A 20,922-nucleotide genomic window follows, 5' to 3' on the forward strand; every position below is an offset into this window, starting at 1 on the left:
ACTACAGTACTACACAATGATTATGTGTGTGAACCCAGTTACTCTTTTATTCTGCCACTCCTAGTTAGAGAGCACATTTATCATCCAGAAGATACACCAGTCTGATGATCTGATCTTCAGAGGAACTCTGGAAGCTTTTTGTTAATTGAAAAATGTTCATTTATGCTCTTTGATTTACAACTATAATTCATTGCCTGAGGATGGTTTTCCTGTTTAACTTTCCACTGGAACCTGAGCTGATCGAGTGCTTTTTACAGCCTTGGTTTATGTACCTACTGAGCTAGTTAAGGTGCTGACATTTTTATTATTATTTTTTTTTAATAATTGATTTAATGGTGAATTTTGAGAACAGGTACATGCTGGTAAAGTTTGGCTCTTAGATTGTAAGTTAAGTTCTGTATGAAAATTATTTGCTAGTATACGATGTACCGGTCGCCCAGTCAGGGACCGGAATCGGCCAATTTTCAGCATGATCGGCCCGGGCCAGTGACCGGCTGGTCAGTCTCTGAGCCGGTTTTGTTGTCAGCAACACATGCAATAACATCAGCAGTGAGTTATCCCTCTCTTCTTTCCGACGGCGAAGTGACACACACCCGCCTCTCACTCATTTGTCTCATTCGCACAGGTTAAATAGTGCTTGTTTTGTGCATAATTGTAGTCATTCCCGCAGGTTTCGTGTTCACACCAATAATGTGTACTTCACTGATGTAGCGGTAAATTCAGGTTGAGTGGGACACTTTTTGCCAATCAACCTGAATTCACCGCTATATAAGTGGAGTGCACAAGCCGCCTCTCAGTCTCAAACAGATTGTGAGTCGCAAGTACAAAAATGATTGGCTTACTGCGCTTAAACTGTCAAATACAAAATTATGTCAAAATGCATGTCTTGGCGAGTATTCAGTTAAACACAGTCAGTTTTGGAATGTAAATATAGGCCTAGTTGATAAAGATAATGCATGTGGTGTAACAGTATATTGGATCTGTACATACACTATTAAAGTGACAGCAGCCTAATATTCCTGCTGCTGTCTGTCATGTTAATAAAAGAACAAAAGACAAAGAAAATAGCTCTCTGCTCTTAACTGAATAAGTTTTATAACTTTCATTTTGTTAATCTGTATTTAATGTTTGCAATGAAGACTATTCAGTGTTATTTTACATTTGATTACTTTAATTTCTGTAGTATTTCGTACCTGAATAATAACCTACTGTTAGACCCACCTGAAAAATATTTTATTTATGTATAACAATTTTTTTCAAAAATCAAAAGCAAGTAATAATATGATATAACACAGTTTAAAATATATAATGTAATGTACTATAAACAATAAACAACTTCTGTATTTCATATTTTATGTATAAGTGTTTTTATACAAATGCCTGTAGAGGGTGCCAATGGCCAGCTGATTGCTGTTGTTACACTTTACGGCATGATCAAATCCTTGTTTAACTTTTTCCTCTACAGCTTTTTTTTTTTTTTTTTAGTTGCCAGACACAACCAGCATTTTTGATAATTTTCACAAAAATGTCATGCCCCCTGGAATATTGTGTTGAATGAACGAGAGTCGCAGCACAGATCAGCTGCAGGAGTCAGATTTAACCTCACTTAGCCCATTTAGCCTCACTCTTCACTGACAAGACGATGGCGGAAGATTTGGTCAAAGCGAAATGTAAAAGCGCCTATTTAAGCGAGTTGTTGTGGTTTTCATTAAGAATAATAATGAACCCACCTTTCAAGTAATTGGGACCTCTGAATTGCCGCTAATCATAATGGTGCGTGTCCAGTGACGCGGAGAGAGCGAAGCAGAGCGAGCGTTTTCAGTTCATTCCTATCGAAGTTGAGCTTCCATAGGAATTACCTGAAAACACTCGCCCTGCTCTGCGCACAGAAACACAGAAAGTAGGCTTGCTACTACGATAGTCTGTGTTGACGGTGGGTGTTCAGAAGCAACACCGGCGGTTACATCACTTGCCCATTGCAGCACCGTTGATTTATTTATTTATTTATTTATTTTTTAATGCAATAATTTAGTTCCGTTAGAACACAGGCACTACAATTAAAAACTTAGCCTAACTGCTTAATAAATCGTGAGCCGAATGAGTGTGGCAGCACAGATCAGCAACAGGAGTCAGATTTCATTTATCACAAGAGCGATTGACAAGATGGAGGAATATTTTATATTTAATATGTAAAAGCGCCTATTTAAGCACATTTGTATTTACTGTACTGTTGCTGTTGTGTTTCTCATTAAGAATAATGGGCTAATGAACTCACCATTCAAGCAATTCGCCCCCGAATTGGCGCTGATTTAAAAGCGAAACTAAAATGCTCACGGCCGCACGGGCATTCATAATGGTGCGTGTAAAACAAATCACTCCGAAACCTGCCGGGCATAAATTTATTTAATTGAATTGCATTTTTTGTGATTTCTCAATAACCCTATGAAATGGTTTTAATATATCGTGCAGCGGCTGCAGCCTTAAAAATGGTCTGCTAAAAAGGCCATTGATTCTCATCCATGGAATGTGCCAATTCCAGTCTTTTGCTTGTTTAACGACATGGGTAAATTGCAATCGAGGATTATTTTCAACCAAGCATTCGAATTTAATAGGGGAATGACCTATCTTGTAACAAAGTTTGAGACAGAACAACATAATGCAAGCACTGTAAAAGGTTTTGCCACAGACTAAGACAGCTTTCACCTCAATGAGAAATAACATCACATTTTAATATCTTGTAGCACTTAGATCTCATCACCACCCTGCAATTCAACCATTTAAGATTATTAGTTAGGCTATATTTACTGTAATTGTCTGTATAATAATTTTTTTTAAAGGTGTGACATTAGCATTTTAACTGTGTGACATTTAGCCTTCCAAGTCTGCCAAGATTAGCCTTCCAAGTCTGCCAAGATTAGGCTAAGATTTGCAGTGTAACTTATGTGAGGTTAGTGCTGCTATAACTTTAATGCAGAGGTGTAAAGATCAGCCTTAATATTTCTAGGTCAGTGGCTAGATCATGTTTGTGTGTAAATGTGTCTCTACGGGATGCCAGAAATGACTTCCCTAAACACTCTGGTTTTGAAGCTGTAGATATTAAACATTCCAGCTGCAGAGGCGTTTCCTGTCAACAAGCGAATGCCAGTCCATGCACTCTGACCAGGATCCTCCTCCTTTCCTTCCTTCGCAGTCATTCTCCCTCTTTCTGTTCATCGTTGGCCGTCCCCCTGCTTCCATGTCCCTTGCGTAACCACACAGCTAAGATTTCACTACCGGAGACATATCAAATGTGTTGGTTTGTTTGGTAATCTGTAGATATAGGTCAATCGTGCTGGTAAATATCTTGCTTCAATCTATGTGTGTGATGTATGTGTATTTATTTGTTTGTAAGAGACTAATGAAGTCTAATTTTCATGTTTCAAAAATGTGTAGATTTCATTTACATGTTTGTTTGTTTGAGTCTGTGCTATGTCTCAAAAGTCTTTGCCAACATTCTCGTTTGACTTTTCAATTATGATATTCAGCGATTTCAACAAGCTGTGCCATTGACAACAAGTGTACATGTGCGTGCATGTGTAGAGACTTCACAATTACAACAGACACTGATACCCTAATTGAGCTGAAGTAACCGTGTCTGACCATGCTGTATTCCCTGCAACAGAGTCTGGCTCCGCCTCTTCTCCATATGATATGACATCACTCTGCGGTTACCACAGAAACCAGGGCTCCACTGCAGACGGTTGACAGCCAGGCAGGTGAGTTATTATTGTGATGTTGGCAAACTACAGACAAAGCACAATTTGATAACTGCACGGGGAAACATGGCAATTGCATGTGCATTTACACAGGTATGTGAATGTGTTATGAATCACGGTTTCGTTCTGTGTAAAATGTGAGTGTCTGTGTGTTGTAAAAGTCTGCATGGCAATTTAAGTGTGAACACGTGTTTGTATTAGCGCACAGCTTCCAAGAGCGACATGTGTATTGCATTAGCAAAAATGGCTCTCTGGGTTATTTTGTGAATTCCTTTTGTTTGATGTGTATTTGCCTATAGTAGCAGGATTTTTATGCACAGACCTGTCTCAGTCTGGACTCTTAATTCAGCAAATTGATCCCTCCCTCCTGGGCAATGTCCAATCATGCTGATTTAATACACCCGCACACACACACACACTCTCTCACAGCGTGATTAATGATGTGTCAGTAAAACGTGCATTGTGCTCTTTATCTCCCAAGTCCACAGTGGTGGAGAAGCAGAGGGTTAGATAGCATTTTTCTTAAGGTTCATAGACACCCCACTACAACAGCATTTTATAGAACACTGTATTTGTTTTGTGCTATAAAATTATAGTGCAGGGATTCTGCTCGGCATGTTGGATGTCAAGCAGTGCTGAAACTGGCCAGTGGTTTCAACTGACTCCAGACTTTTTCCAACCAACCTAAAGGAAGGTCTACACTGACAGCGATTACCTGCGATAACACGACCGGATATCATTCTCATTTTCAATGAGAGCCTGTGATTTCTGGTGACACGAGTGACAGTTGGCAGTGAGACAGTGTTGAGCAGAGCTTATCTTTATGCAAATGAGCAGTGAAAAGATTTGGAAATGACCAAAGGGAGTGGAGAATGTGATCTGTGGCCAGATACAGTTGAATACCACGACAGTTTAGGACTGCCCTCTACAAACTGACAGCCTAGGGACTGTGCTATCTCCAGTGATTTAATCACTGTTAGTGTGAACACAACGTGAAATGTAATATGATTAATTTAAATGATTGTTAGCTAACTCAATATCTGTTATTTATTTATTTAATTATTTTTATTTCTTGTTTCAGGTGGTGTGATGGCTGCCCAGGTTGAGGTTGATGCTGGGCGGCCATGTGTGGTTGGGAGTCGTCTGCACCTTAATCCTCTCATAGACTCTAGCAACAAGAGTTTGATGGAGAGTTCAGGTGGCCCCCAGGGGACACTTACTATTTCATCAGAGCCTAGAAAACCTGTCCCAGGCCCCAAGCCCAGACTCACTCCGAAACCTTTCACTGTGAACAAAAATCCTACTATACGCCCCATTCTTGCTCCCAAACCACAACCAAAACCTAGACCTGAAACCAGTAAACCAGTTTCCTACAATACAGACCTGTCCAGTACACCTAAACCACAGCCAGCCAATAAACTCAGTCTACCATCTGCCTTTAATACGGGCCCGAAGCCCAGCGGACAGACAAACAAACCTGTGGCACAACCCTTTAAACCAGCACCTACTATTGCCTCTTCTGATTCCAACAAATTAAGAACTTCCCAAACTGGGGACGTGCTGAGAAGAACAAGCTTTGGAGCTACACCAGCACCACACCGGCACGATGGTCAGGCCTCCTCTCCTGGTGTTGAATGGCCTTTTGCTTCTCGGAAAAAACAGCCCAGCCCTTCGATCACTCGTGCTAAATCAATGGGCTTCCTATCAGAGATAGGACTAAATTATGAGGACATTAAAAAAGATTCTGGTACCAAGGAAGAGTTTTCTCCTACTGTTCTTCGGCCCCAATCTAAAGGTTCAAGGACCAGGCCGGTGTCAGCTGTGTTCCTCCAAAACCCAAATCAGTCTGAGCCTCAGGTTGTATCCCCTACACCTGCCCCTCGTTGGGGAAAAGGACGACCCCTTTCATCTGACCTTACCTCAAAGTTTGAGTCAATTGGGCTTTCCCTAAACTGGCGACCTCCCAAGGAGGACAGCAAAGAAAACACTCCTGAAACACCAGAGGGTGTTGGAGCTGTAACTCAAGAGAAAGAACATGGTGCTGAAAGGGCAGAAGGGCTGAATATGGCCCCTGTGCTTGAGAAAAGTACTCAAATTAAGGAATTGAAAGATGAGGACTCCAAGAAAGACTCAAAACCTGAGGATACTGGAGGTAGCAGTATAAAGAGACGCATCAGCCTGCTTTTGGACTCTTCTTCCACATCCTTCTCAGTGGCACGTGTGGATTCTCCAGGGACGGAGCCTCGGTCACCGGGGCTGTCCATCTCTGATACTGATGGAGCGGTGGGGGTAAAACAGCGCATCAAGGAACTGACCGAAGAAGTGCCTACTACTCTATCAACACTCCAGAAGCCACAATATAAGCCACGAAACATAGTATCTGACCGTACTAAAAGGTAAGATCCAGTGGTTTTCAGCATTCATTATAGAAGTCTACAATGTTAGTGCTGTAATTCAGAAAATTACAGTTGTACATGTTAATCTGTTATCAATTTTATTTTCATCAGTTTATCAGCTATCGGTGTTGCTGTAGTTTTACTGCCTTTGGGTCCTCCTGAAAAGTTTTTATGAATAAGTTTCATAAGTCGCAATTACACGACTGCAAAATTTGTATTAAAAGATCTGCATTATGTGCATAAGTATTTTTTGTGTGTTTGTGCTGGCACAGAGAATTCTAAAAAGTGAAATGATGTCTCAAAACATGTTGCCTCATAAACCAGCACAATTAATACCAGTTTGCTTTCATCATGATTTACATTCTCTACTCTGAAAATCAAGACTCAAAGAAAATACAGTTTCACACTGGTAATAATGTGGTGGCATTCTTTCATTAGGTTCTTAAGAGTATTCCGATCTTTTTTTGATTTTTGATTTGCTTACAGATTTGAATCAGAGCTTGACAGCCTCAGTTCCAATGATTCCAAAGGCCCCCAGCTGTTTGAGGAAGATCTCATCACAAAGGTATGGGAATATGAACCACTGCCATTAGTCATACTCCACTAATCAAGTATCTTTACAAGGTGCAGTATGGCACACCTTGTTTTTGTTTTTTATAGTACATAAGAAAATTCTACATTTTATTAAACCTTTTCTTTTTTACCAATGACACCACAGCATACTCGGTTGACTATCACATAAAAGTCAATCATAATTTGGCTGAACTAACTAATTGATAGTTACTAATGATTTATAATATATATGTGTATTAATATTTTACATTTTGTACTTTTTTCACGAGTACATGTAGCTCTTTATACAACAAGAGAGAGCATTCTATGTATTCTATAACAGTCACATGTGCTTGATAAATTAAAACGATATATTTTTTAAAATGAATAGAAAAATCTTTTATGACATTTGGGACAGTAACTGCCTAATTGCGGTCACAGTCTCAAAATGAACATTGCTCACTCTTTATAAAAAGAAAAATAAATTTCACATTGATAGAGAGAGGAATAACAAATGAGGTTGAAAAAGGCACTTCTGATGTCACAGAAGGTGCGGCACTCCAAAGACGTGTAACCTGAGTTGTAGCGTTAGTCATATTGTGATTATGAAACATGCACGCTTCGAAGGGAGGGGGGTGGGAAAGGTCAGTTTGTGAGAGAAGAGGATTCTTTGATTATGGCCCCTTCATGCCCCACCCTGCTTTATGAGCTTTGACAAAGAGCATACGGATCCCATTTCACTGTTCTCAGTCACACGTGTCAAGCTTCTCTTCCTTTTCATGTGCTCTCATATTTGCTTCTTTCTCAATCCCCTCTTTTCAGGACTTTCTATGTCAATACAATCCACATTAGTTGTTTCCAGCTGTTTCGTTATCTTGTACTTCCTCCTCCTTGTTATCTTTATTTATAACCTCTCTGTGAAAGAATAACTTAGATAAACAATTTGCAAGATTTGATAATCTGTTGTGTATTCAAATGAGACTTCTTCATTGCATTCTTTCTGTTGCTGATTTGCTCTTTGGAGTAGAAACATATTCATTTCCCTCCCAAAGTTTGACTCTAAATCAGTCATGTAATACACATACTGTACAGAGCCGCCACAGTAATGATACCTTATATCTAAGCAAAGAAAATGTTACCTGTAAATGGCACACCTGTCAGGTAGGTGAGGGGGGAGGGGGGTCGACAAAGGCTGCTTCTTTAGGGATCACAGTTGTAGAAAATCTCATCTTGTCTGACTGAAAATCAAACCAAGTTCCAGGTTCTTGCTTACTTTTCAGAAAAAGAGGCAAAACATCTGCAAATAAATCCCCAGAAAAGTTTTGCTTAACAAAACCAATGGCAAATGAAATGTAAAAATATACTTAATTTCATCTTTATTTTATTTTTTAGCTTGATTACTCCACGATTGAAGGACAGTTCAACAAACAGGACGACAGGAAAGTATCATCACTTGGTGTTCATGACTTGCCTACACACTCTGCTTTTAATAGTGATGGAGTGCAAACAGTACGAGCGTCTATGTTTGAACACGTGGTGGAGAGGCATAATGTTCAAGTGATGGAAGATAGCATTTCACAAGGCCCAAGAGCACAGTGGGAAAGCACAATTAAACCCATGCCCAGACGGAGCCACTCTTTGCGAATTCAGGACAACATCTTTAAAGCTCTTGAAGATGATGATCCTGGAAGTTTGGTCACAGCAACCTATAGAGAGCAAGTTTCTCCTTCCAGCCCTGTACGCGTGGAGCATGTCTTTGATACTGTAGCTTTGTTTGGAGAGAGCCGTGCTGTTAGTGAGGCTTTGCCGACCGCTCAGCTTGAGGACAGAGCTCTCACGCTACGTTCACGGCGATCAGCTCCTCAAGGGGAAGACGACAGACCTACCCATGAGATAAGTGACCTGCAAAAGGATGAAGCAGCCATTCCACGTTATCTCAGGGTAGGGGCACTACAGAAATGGACTGCCACAGAGGCAGACCGAGAGATTGAAACCGAGAGGGAACGACAGAAAGAGATGGTGAGACAGATGGAAGAAGAGATACAGAGGCAAACAGAATTGCACATGGCTGCAGCAGCAGCATTGGAGGAAGATGAGGAAGAGAGTGAAGCAGAAAGGATGAAACTGTTAGAAGCACAAAGGGACAGGGAAAGGGAACGAGAGGAAGTTGCTGCACCCAAACGGCCTAAGATGCTAGATGCTGAAGAGCAAATGAACAAACCCAGAGCCACTTACTTTGCTCTGACTGGTCAGATTCAAGAGACTGTGCATCAGGGTCAGAGAGTGGATGATGAAATAATTTTTGGAAGAGGTAAGCAAAGTATGGTGGGTGGAGAGGACAGGGGGATGAAGGATGTTCCATTTGAGGATTTCACTCTTAGATCAGGGAAGTGGAGTCCTCAGAATCCAACTGCTCAATTTAGAAGAAATCCTTCATTGGAAGCTGCCCTCCAGAGAGATTTGCATAAAAATGACACTGGACTGAGAACAGATCCTAGATTACAAGAAAGGGAACTGCAAAAACCATCCAGGGAGGAAATAGAGAGACAAAGACTTGCAGAGTTTGAAAAGATGAAGGAATTGGAAAGGCAGCGAGAAATGAAGAAACAGAGAGAATTGGAGGTTGAGAAACAAAACAAAATTGAAAGGGAGAAAAGGAGAGAAGCTGAGATACAGAAAGAGAAAGAGAGACAAAAAGAGCTAGAAAGACAGAGAGAGCTAGAGAGGGAGAGACAAAGGGAGTTGGATAAACAAAGGGAGTTGGAGAAACAAAGGGAAATGGAATGGCAGAAACGAGAGAAGGAGCGACAGAAACAAATTGAATATGAGCGAATGAAGGCTGCAGAAAAAGAACTCGAGCAGCAGAGAGAGTTTGAGAGGCAACGACAAAAAGAGTTTGAGCGAGAGAAAGAAAGAATGCTCGACCAAGAGAGGCTTAGGTTGAGAGAATTTGAAAAACAGAAGGAGATAGAGAGAGAAAGAGAGAGACAGCTGGAGTTGGAGAGACAGAGGGAAATTGAAAGACAGAAGCAGAGAGAACTTGAAAAACAAAGAGAGATGGAGAGGCTAAAAGAGTTAGAAAGGCAGCGAGAATTGGAGAGGCAACGAGAGCTGGAGAAACAGAAAGAGCAGGACAGGGAAAGACAGAGACAGTTGGAAAGGCAGAGAGAACTGGACAGACAAAGGGAACTTGAGAGACAACGAGAGTTAGAGAGACAACAGGAAATTGAAAGACAGAAGGAGATTGAAAGGCAGAAAGAACTTGAACGACAAAAGCAGAGAGAGATAGAGATTGAGAGATGGAAGCGGCAGAAAGCAGAGGAGAGAGAGACCAAGAGAGAGCTGGAGGAACTTGAGAGGATCAAGGAGGTTGAGAGACAACAGCTTCTTGATTTTGAGTTGCAGAGACAGCGGGAAAGGCCACTCCAGCAAGAGAAAGCTACACGGAGATCAAAAAAAGAACGAGAAGAGAGAAAACAGCAGCCTGAATGGCAGAGAGGAACAGAACGACATTGGACAGAGACAGAGCAAGAGAAGGCAACACCTACACCTACATCTCCACTTCGGCCTAAAGTTCTAGATCTGGATGCAGTGTCTCTGGGTGTTAGGACTGGTAGAGATAGTCACGAGAATAGTCCCACAGCTCGATGGAAGCAGCCCTCACTTCGTCCTGATGAGGTTTACAAACCAGCCATCTTAGACATTGACTCGTTCAGGAGCCAAACCCAACCTGATGCCTTCCCTTTACCTGGATTTGGAGGTTTAGAATCAGGAGGTGTTAGTTCAGTGACTCAAGCACGTCCACAGGCCACACAGTCAAATATTCTCCAACCCCAAACAGCATCTCAAGTTCAGTCTTCTTCTCATCCCCAGTTCCACCCTCAGTCCCAGGCTTTCTTCCAGCCCTCCCCAGCAGAACGTATGAGAACTCAACTCCCGCCACCTTTGCAACCTCAAATTATGCACCAAGTCCATCCTCATTCACAGCCATTTGATACAGAAAGACCTAGGCCACAACCTCACTCATTGATTGAGACCTCAGATTGGGCCTTTGGCACTCAACAGCCCATCTCAACTTTGCCATCTGCATACACTAATGTTTGGGGACATAATCAAGCAGAGTTGACTGTAGATGAGCCTCTTTGGGTATCAGCCATGGAGGGATCCAGAAGACCAATTAGCACTAGACCTGGTGGTCTTGAGCAGCAAAACTTGCACCAAGAGGATAGAGGTTTAAGTATGATTGTGACACCCAGTTCGACCTCTTCAATGATTCCTGTCTTTACTCCAGTACAGCATCCCTCTCTTGCACCACCCATGGTTCAAATTCAAACTCCTATGTGGACTACACAAACAAGTGCTGGACCCTCTGTAGCCCCTATACTGACCCCAGAAAGATGCTGGGCCTCAGTACCTTTGAATGTGGGGTCAAGTGGAGCTTTGGTTCCTTCTCTCACAACACCATTAGCTAGGAAAGAGACATCGGTACCCACTGGTCAGGTTCCAACTTTCTCTGTCACTGATCCTTTATCAAGTCAAAACTGGGAGCTGGCATCCCAGGGGCTGAGAGAGAACCGTGCCTCGCACAGGGACAAAGTACAACAGGTGAGGAAGAACTCACTCTCACATACACCCATTCCCACCATATAGTTTTTTTTGTGTGTGTTTAGCAATGCACAAATGTAAACAGTAATTATGTGCACCATCTTAAATTGGTCACTTTAATTGCAGAACCACCCAACTATCGGTATTGGCAAATGTACTTTAGAGTGATCAAATATCAGTGTCAGCGTATCCCTAGTTGTGTTACATTGAATTTTCCTTGAATGGATTAAAGAAGCTTGACTGTAGGCCCTTCTATGTTTGTGTAGCAACGTTCAAGGAGTATGTGTCGAAGATCTGCCCCAACGGAAAGCTCTGCTGATGGTCCGCTTGCCCACGTGAGAACTCGCAGAAGTCGCAGTGCGCACAAAGAAAAAGTTGGAGAAAGATCGGTAAGTAAAAGTATGCTGAGAATTTTGTTTTGTGTATTATTCTTTGTCACTCATTTTCCCATACACATGCCACATACATAAACCCATTAAGAATAAATTTTCACTTGGGCTAGGTAATCTATTTAATATTTACTCAGGGATGCGTCAATATCAAGTTTTGTCTAATACTGAATTTACCATGTTTTGTCGCTGCTGATTTCAAGTTTTGCGATCGGATTGCATTTTTTTTACTTGGATTTTATTTTCTCTGTAAATCAGTTATGCAAATTTTTTTTTTGGGGATGTTCTAGGTACATTCAGACATTTTGGTTAAACCATACTGAATTACATCTGTTAACTGGATGACGCTGAATCTAGTCTACAGTACATTATAGTGTATGAAAAAAGTAGATATTCTAATATGACAACTTTTCATAGCAGGTTGTCATGCTTCTATTTTTAGATTTGTATTTCTTAACAATAATGCGCCACTTTTTTTTGTTACCAATTGTGATTTTAAACTACTTAACTTTTTATAATGTAAACTTGTTACCTTGCCAATTAAGGTGCAAGCTTCTGCAAGGTATTTTTCTTCTGTTAATTTTTCATCAAAGTCATCAATTCTCTCACTCCATCATATAGTTTGTTACATAATGTAAAGGAACAATTACTTTTTGGTCAGTTCCTAACCTAAAACATTGTATGGCTTCAGAATACTTGTAATGTAGCACACAAATTGTTTGAAGCAAGTAAATGATGAACAAATTTTAATTTTTGGGTGCACATAAGCCATTGCAAAATGATTACATCGATATTGAGGTATATTTCAGATACTGTCAAAAGGCTGAAACATATTGAAATGTAATTGCCCAGCCCTACATTGCACATGGATAAGCATGCATCTTACATAAGAGTCGATTTCCTCACCATGTTCTAATGGAAAGTGTTCAAAAACCAAAGATGGAGAAATTGCTTGTTGGATTCTGATGATGTCACCAAACTTTAGAGACCAGATGTTGGAGTAGTTCCCCAACAATGTGAATAACAGCTGTCATATGACCCTTTCTGGCATGCAGTGCTTGGCTAATGATGTTTTTCCAAATCTGATGGACTTGTAGACTTGTTAAAGTGCAGATTGAAATAGTTATTTTGGCTGAGGGTCATTAAAGCTGAATGTTTATATTTATGCATGTTTGTCGGGTATGGAGGCTAACTCAAGCTTGTGTTTATGTGTGTGTTTGTGTGTGTGTGTGTGTGTGTGTGTGTGTGTGTGTGTGTGTGTGTGTGTGTGTGTGTGTGTGTGTGTGTGTGTGTGTGTGTGTGTGTGTGTGTGTGTGTGTGTGTGTGTGTGTGTGTGTTTGTGTGTTTGTGTTTGTTTGTGTGTGTGTGTGTGTGTGTGTGTGTGTGTGTGTGTGTGTTTGTGTGTGTGTGTGTGTGTGTGTGTGTGTGTGTGTGTGTGTGTGTTAGTGTGGGTGGTGCAGGAATGCAGTCTGATGACAGTAAGGAGTTGTGCCTTAAAGTTAAGTGTGTAATGGTAGAGTATTTTCTAACAAAGATACACTGCTAGTAGCGAGTAAGATTGTGTAAATCAAGGTAAAACTGATTTAATAATGATCACGTAGCAAATGTGTGGAAAAGTGTGAACGCATTTATGGACAACATTAAGTTTAAACGCGTTAAAGAGCTTAAGATCGCCTTCTTGTTTTTGATTGACAGGTTCATTGAAATTTCTTAATTTCTTAAGAGTAAAGTTTTTTTTTTTTACTGAGAGACTTTTGTCTTTTTTTTTTTTTTTTTGCAGAGGTCGTCTGAGTGTATAAATATTGCCATCTGCTGTATGAATCGAGTTATTACAGTGTTGATTTTTATGATTCACAGTGGCTATACATTTTGGCTTATCTGACAGCCAAGAATATCCTCTTAACCTTTAATTTCATTCGAAATGGAAACCTTTCCAGGACCGATAGTGTGTTTATTATATTAATGTTTGGGTTTTTTGTTGTGAACCTGTTATGTGGGTGTCTGCTCGTGACCTTAAAGAGGAAGCTCTCTCTCTCTCTCTCTCTCTCTTTCTGTTGCTCTCTCTCATCTTTTCTCAGTATTGGTCATCATAGGAAGAGTAATTTTTACATCACCATTTACTCATGACCACAGGCGAGTTACAAAGACAGAGAGGTACAGAAGTAATGAACATTCAAATAAACTTTGCTAAAGTAAAGACATTATTTTGACCTAAATAGAAGGATTTTCTACATAGAAAGATGGCTTATCACTTCTGTCCTTCCTGCTGTTGGTGGCTATGGGTAAGCTTACTTTTTTCTTTTTCTTTTTTACTGTCAAGATGGTAATACAACTACATATATCAAAACAATTCATGCTACCTGAGACAAGTAGACAAATCTAGGTGGAGGTCTGATAATATTAGACAACACACAGGTTGATTGATGTTTGATTGTTGGAATTAGTTATATTTGGAATTAGTTTTGATGTTCTTGCTGATTTTTGCTCACTTGTTTTTTCTAGAGTAGATACTGTACATTCACAATCTTTATTACACATTGTTTGCTGAAGTTGTTCTTCCCCTGTGATTTGTATCATTCTGTTCAATAATATTATCTTCATGTGACTAAGGTGAGGCCTCTGTAGATGCTTCCTGTTGTCTGACTAATTAAATAGACATTCTTTTCACACTTTTCTTTTCATTTTCATGGAAATTATTCAAGTGTTTAATTAATTTTTAATTAACTTAGCCTTCATAAAAAGGACTGTGCTTCAGTTTCTCTCTCCCCAGAATTCTTTTAATGAAAAATATATGGTTTTCGGCTCAGGTAGTACAGTTTCTGCTGTATTGTGTAAATACGAGCCTTGAACCCATGCTCAGTATCATAAACATATATATCATAAATTAGGGATTATAAAGCTATAGATTTTACATTTTAAATCGACTGGCTATGTGCATCCTCCAGCTAGCCTAAAACATCTCTGTAGCATTAGTCTTGTCGCTTATGAATCATTTTAGTATACATAACACATGTACGAACCAGTTATATGTAAATGCCCAAGCCTATCTTAAACAGTGAACAATAAACTTATTCAAGCAACCAGGTCCAGTTCCCTTCTGTATTTTCATTGCATCAACTGTGTCTGTTTAAAAGTCACATGATAGGAGCAGATTAATATAAAGAAGCTGCCTCATTATAAAAGTCAATGCACCTGCACCATGGACCTCTAAATATGCATTTTTAGTTACTTTACAGTTGTGTTTATGAAAGAAGTGATTGATTTGGGCCAAGATCTCTCAGACTGTCGTAATTGGTATCAACATAGTATTTAATTAGTTAGCTGCTTTTAGTGATTTTATTTTTATTTTTTATTTTTTAGATTGTCTACTTCCCAAAACCAACTGAGCTTCTTATTTAGAATACATTTATTTAAAAAAATATATATTTTATACATTATAAAAATACATTTTGAGCAAGCAAATATTTTGCTTCAACTCTTAAAAGCTGTTCTTTGCCGTGTCAGAGGACCTGTTCACTTGTACTGAGTCATAATACTGGGCTCAAATAAAATGACTGTCACTATGTCATTTTTGGTCATCGTCTTTCTCACAGATTTTGTTAAATGTGCATGGTTTGAAATATGAAAAGCTAACTACCTGTGTATGCTGTAACTTTTAGCATTGATGTGTTAAGTGTTGACAAAGGAAGTAGCATCAGTCAGAATTAGCCTTCCTGTGTGTGGCCATATGTGGTTTAAAGAGGAACATTACACTATTTAGACCACTTGTTCCTTTTGGACTTTAGAATTACTCTGTTATCTTGATCTGGTTAGGATAATAGGATGTGACATGCCTAGTTATACCTATAACTGCAGATCACATCAACCTTGATGGTATATTGTTTTCTGACCCTTTAAAATGTTACTGGGATATTGGAACAGGCGACTCCGACTGATGGAGCCGAAAATGGGGTCATGTCATTTCATATGAAATACACCTACACAAAGTGTACACGCATACACACTATTGGGGATATATTTATTTGATGACTTAAGTTACACTACATCAGTTAGAAACATTTAAAACTTACTTATATCTGAAGCTTGACAGGATTTTGAAGGTTTGCCTTTCTTTCAGTGTTCCTAAACTAAATTGAAAATTGCAATTAATATACTGTATCAAAATAGTATTTCCAGAAAACAGGATATTCTTGTTCTCTAGGTGGTTTTACCATCAGGCAGATGACTGAATCATGAGCAGTGACTCTGACTCATTCGAATACCAGGATGACTTTTGTTGTGATGATAAATTCATAAAACTATGGTCAGCAATTTACCACTCCGCACTGTGGCTGGCTAATGTATGCACTTAATCAATATTTGGATATTAGCCAGATCCTCCTAATGTCATTTAATATTGTAGCTGTATTTGAAATCTTTACCTCTATCCTGTTTATCTTGTAATAAGATATGTGGCTGTGTACCGATTGTTTTAAAGGAAGGAAAGCAGATTTTGTCTACATACATAACCATTGTTGTCTCTATAAAAGGAACAAAAACTCATTGCCATTGATTAGCTTTTGCCATGTATAAGACTCTCTTGTCTGGCTGGTTCTTATCTAATCTTAGTGATATGTGTATCTTTTGTACCAGCTGTACCTTTGGAACTGGAGTCTGTAGTTTTGCCATTTAAACAGCAATAATGTTTTAATATCTTTGTGATTGAAGGAGTTCACATGCAAGTTTGCTTATCAGATTAGTGATCTAAATAGTGCATAATTTAACATATTTCATATATTAATTTTACCTCACAGTATGTAAAACTTATGGACCCCACTGTATGTGTGAAAAAACACAACTGTCTTAAACTAAAAATAATTTGACAAAGTGCTTTAGAAAGCTGTAATAGTTCAGTGGTGTGGTTTTATTATTATTATAGTAGTAGTAGTAGTATTTAGATGTAGATCTTATGTCAGATTAGTTTAATCAAAATGTATGATGTTCTCCATTAATATTAATGTGTAACTCACTCTCTGCCCACTAGTAGGCGCTACATTTCACTGCCCCCCCCCCCCCCCAATAAATTAATCCAATAATCTATTATGATGTACAGGAAGATGTACATTTTAATGTTAATTTCAGTTTTGCTTGTAATGTGATGATTTCAAAGGCAAGGTCAGTAAGCGGATATGGAAATAAATAGGTCAGAAATGGACAGCAAGGTTTGGTTGGTCTTCGGGTATGTTTGCATGACGGATGTGTCAATTTGCAAAGCAAACTAATTCAATGTACCATGTGCTTATCTTTACTCCTTTTAAGCCATAGTGATTTACTCTGTATAACATGCACAGGTATTTGCTGTCTATACTATTATTTTTTTTTTCATTGACAATTTCTTAATTTTTTTGTTACTTTACATCAAGCATTCTTCTCTCAGCAAAATGAGCTGCTGACAATATTGCATAACCAATGCACCTTTCTCCAGCTGTCTCTCTCTCTTTCTCTCATTCTCTCGCTAAGCTGGGACAGGAGCAGGGAATACTGCAGTGCATATATCTTCCCCTCTCTCTCTCTCTCTCTCTCTCTCTCTCTCTCTCTCTCTCTCTCTCTCTCTCTCTCTCTCTCTCTCTCTCTCTCTCTCTCTCTCTCTCTCTCTCTCTCTCTCTCTCTCTCTCTCTCTCTCTCTCTCTCTCTCTCTCTCTCTCTCTCTCTCTCTCTCTCTCTCTCTCTCTCTCTCTCTCTCTCTCTCATATGCTCATATTGCTGGCTTCCCTTACCCCTCCCTCTCTGTCTCTGCTCTCGTTTTCCTCCTCCCTCTGTTTTCTCCTTGAGCACAAGTCCTGTAACACAGGGGGACAGAGGCAGGAAAGCTGACGCATTTCTGTTCTACCTGCCAGTACCTGCAGGGACACATTTAAGGACGCCAAAGGAAGAGACCACCTCGAAACAGTATATGTATTTTCCTGTCAACACCGGTGAAACCACCTGGATACTTCTGGCTTGTAACTTCCATGTTTTATGGACAGACTTTCATCCTGGACCTTTTTTGTGTACTGAGCTTTCTAGCAACAAAGAATCAAGGAAACTCTCATCTTGGTCTCCAGCTTTCCGTTTGACCATACATTGAGAGTTGTGGACGTTTTCTGAATGGACAGGTGGACAGTTTTGGAGAGATTAAGTTGTGATGAAGCAGCGCACACTGCCTGATAGGTTTGAGACTTGACTGGGAAAGTGTATGTGTGTGTGTTTGACAGCTCTGATTCATGAGTTTACTTGCATTTGTTTGAGTATGTGACTGCTGATAGATTTACTCATAAGACTTTCAAACATTCATGTAGGAGTGATGCACTGCTCATTTCAGACCTTCTTTTGTGACGCAGCTCAAAGCAACATGACATTTTTCTATGAAATTTGAATGTCATTGTTGTTCGTCCATTGATGCATTGATTGATTGAAATGTAACTAGGCCTATTTAAGAAGTGTCGTTCAGGTCAGTAGGTAAGAATGGCGTGTTGAATCAGCTTCCATGACATCACTTTAACCTATTCTATGTTTATGAACGTAATTGCAGGTGCCTTTGTGGTTACATAATAACTGTAACTTTGTTTTGTCGCTGAGCATGAGGCATTGCAGAACTGTTGTGATCTGGGACAAGCCGGTGTACTGTATTCCAGCTCTTTCTATAATGTCTCAGGTCACAGAAAACTGCATTGTAGGACAAGGACTCGTATGAGCCTAATTGGTCCATCTAATTTTGAATAGTATCATAGAACATCTTAATTTGGGAGTACCTGAGTGACTTAATGTTACTATATGTCTTTGTCTCGCTGTTGAAGACGTAGGCTACTGAAAATGGTCCGCAAACTTCGGTCAAGCATGGTGGGAAGTTAAGATCGCAGTCGACTGCCTAGTGGCAGTTTGCAGTTTGTTTCGTACTGCAGTGCAGAGTGGAGCATAATCTGTCCTGGCCTCGCTCTGGAGACACTGTGTACCAGAACAACGCTTGAGTTGATGGACTGGGCTAAAGAGGAAGGTCCTCTGTCAAAAAATGGTATCCACCATGGACTTTAAAAACAGATGCACTTTCAACTGAACCTGACTGAACTGGATTCCCATGTAAATTAAGGCTACTTACCTGAAGGTGAGATTGGACTGCCATCTACAGAGTTTAGAACCTCACTGATCTTATCTTGACATTTAGCTCCATAAGGGCACAAACCTCTTGGGACTCACTCTGAAACAGTGGATAGAGATGGAGTACCTGGGTGACAAGTTGTCAGTGGCCCATTCGCAAGTGTCGGGCTGGATGGGAAATGTACGCCGTTCCCTTCAAGGCGCTCTCAATTTGGTCTCCAGCAACATGGAGAGAAGATCTGGAGGAGGAGATGGAGAGGACGGAGGTGGCTTTAAGAGGGCCGCGTCTCTACGTAGCCTAGCCAGTCGCAGCCGTGATTCCTTCCGTAGATTCAGCCTGCGCAGCCAACATCGCTTGTCCCTGCGCAGACGAACCACCTCACTGGCTTCACCGAGCACGCACTCTTCTGTAAGAAAAACTATTCGCAATTTCTATCACTGCATTTCTCAACATCATTATCTCTCAAACCATCCATCACCCAGCACAAATACAGTGTAGTGCACATGCTGATTTCCCCCTGGCACCATGTAACCCTCAATCTTTGTGTAGGTGGTCACTTTCCATTTAAAGAAAATTGGTTAATTGCTTTTGTCATTGTCTGAAACTGAACTTTTGTCTCAAGTTGTATGGCAGAGACGGGCAACTCCAGTCCTGAAGGGCCACTGTCCTACAGATTTCTACATTCCTAATCAAACACACACCTGAAAAATCTAACTGAAGTCTTCAGGATTGCTTTAAAATGGCTGGCAAGTGATAGATCAGGGATGGAACTCAACTTTGCAGGACAGTGGCCCTCTAGAACCGAAGTTCCCCATCCTTGCTGCACAAAGCTCCCAAAGCAGGGTTGCTCAATCCTGTTACTGGATATCTACCTTCATGCAAAGTTTTGTTGTCATTGTCATGTGACTTAGCCATCAGTTGTCACTTTCCCTCCTTTAACAAATCATTATCCATGTCTTCATAGGATAATAAAGTGGACGTTGGATGCGCACTTTAGATTTTTGGCAGAAATATCAGATCATCTGGGGACTTTTTGCCAGTCATATGAATACTATGAATTCAGGCATACTTCTCTTTTCACATACTATTTAATAGGGAAGTAGGCATATTTGGACGCAGGGTAAAACCTGAAATGGATGGGTCAAATAAGGGAGACATCCAAAATATGTATTGTTGATGTGCATACTGGAACATTGGGCTATAGCAATGGAGTTTTATTGGAGATGAATTTAGAGACCGGTTGTCATGGATAACCTTTAGAGCTCCAACAACTGCTGATTTTTATATGATCTGTTTCTATATGTTGTATACATTTTTCTTTCTTTAGTGCCTGGTACCTCTCCATCTCCCAATGTCTATTTGTTTACATGTGTTGGTGGATTGACCTTTGCAGTGGTATGAGAGAAGCTTTGAAGGGCATTTTGGGGATGTTAGGTCACCTTGATAGACACAAAATGTAAGCAACGCCTGCATAGATACGGTTTCATGCATACCGAAGATAAACTCACAGTACATTGCAATGGCAGTTTGCATATACACTTCCTGGATGTTTACATGCATGTTCTCAGCAGATATTTTCTTTTAACAAAAGATCACATACATTTTTTTAAGCATTTGTGCTGTTTGAGTTGTGCCTCATAATCAATGCCTGTTGATATTTAGGTATGTATAAGTTGGGTTCAAGGGTTGTTGCCCATGTGTGCCAAACAAAACAGTGAGTGATCTCAAAAGCAATAAACTGCTGTTTGTCTTAGACAGTGAGGTGAAGTGAATTAGGCAATGTTGGTGGTCAGGTTTTCAACTAGATTATAATACCCCCCGATAGCTGTGTTTCAGTCATGTCACATCTCATAATGCTCATTCTTTCTACTCTGTCAGTCAAGGGCTTTTCCTCCATCACTCTGAAAGAGTGAACAAAAGGAAGAACTGCACCGTACATTGATCCTTGCATTCAGTGTCACAGGAAACAGGCAAAACAGGTACATAATCATTGTAACAAAATTAACTAACCATAATGAGGTGTTTCCTGTGTCCTTCAGTCATCAGCGTGTGACACACAGGCAGAGTGCCTCATTTCCCCTTCAGGCTTACTATATATTATCACACATGAA

General features: G+C 40.1%; 1 protein-coding gene across 2 annotated transcripts in view; it reads left to right on the forward strand.

Moving 5' to 3' along the window:
* Positions 1–20,922, forward strand: part of LOC308680777 (uncharacterized protein) — a 39,037-nt gene that overhangs the window by 4,739 nt on the left and 13,376 nt on the right. Inside the window, exons 1-6 of one of the 2 annotated variants that reach the window (XM_081349109.1) lie at positions 3,208–3,334; positions 3,662–3,755; positions 4,837–6,151; positions 6,638–6,716; positions 8,096–11,308; positions 11,575–11,697. In XM_081349109.1, the coding sequence (XP_081205235.1) occupies positions 4,845–6,151; positions 6,638–6,716; positions 8,096–11,308; positions 11,575–11,697 (4,722 nt within the window). In that variant the 5' untranslated portion in view covers positions 3,208–3,334; positions 3,662–3,755; positions 4,837–4,844. Of the gene's footprint in view, positions 1–3,207; positions 3,335–3,661; positions 3,756–4,836; positions 6,152–6,637; positions 6,717–8,095; positions 11,309–11,574; positions 11,698–20,922 lie in introns of those variants that run through there. The other variant, XM_081349108.1, reaches the window with a different exon arrangement.

The sequence above is a fragment of the Scardinius erythrophthalmus genome, assembly GCF_964197995.2.
Source record: "Scardinius erythrophthalmus genome assembly, chromosome: 20".
In the NCBI taxonomy this organism is placed as follows: Eukaryota; Metazoa; Chordata; class Actinopteri; order Cypriniformes; family Leuciscidae; genus Scardinius; species Scardinius erythrophthalmus.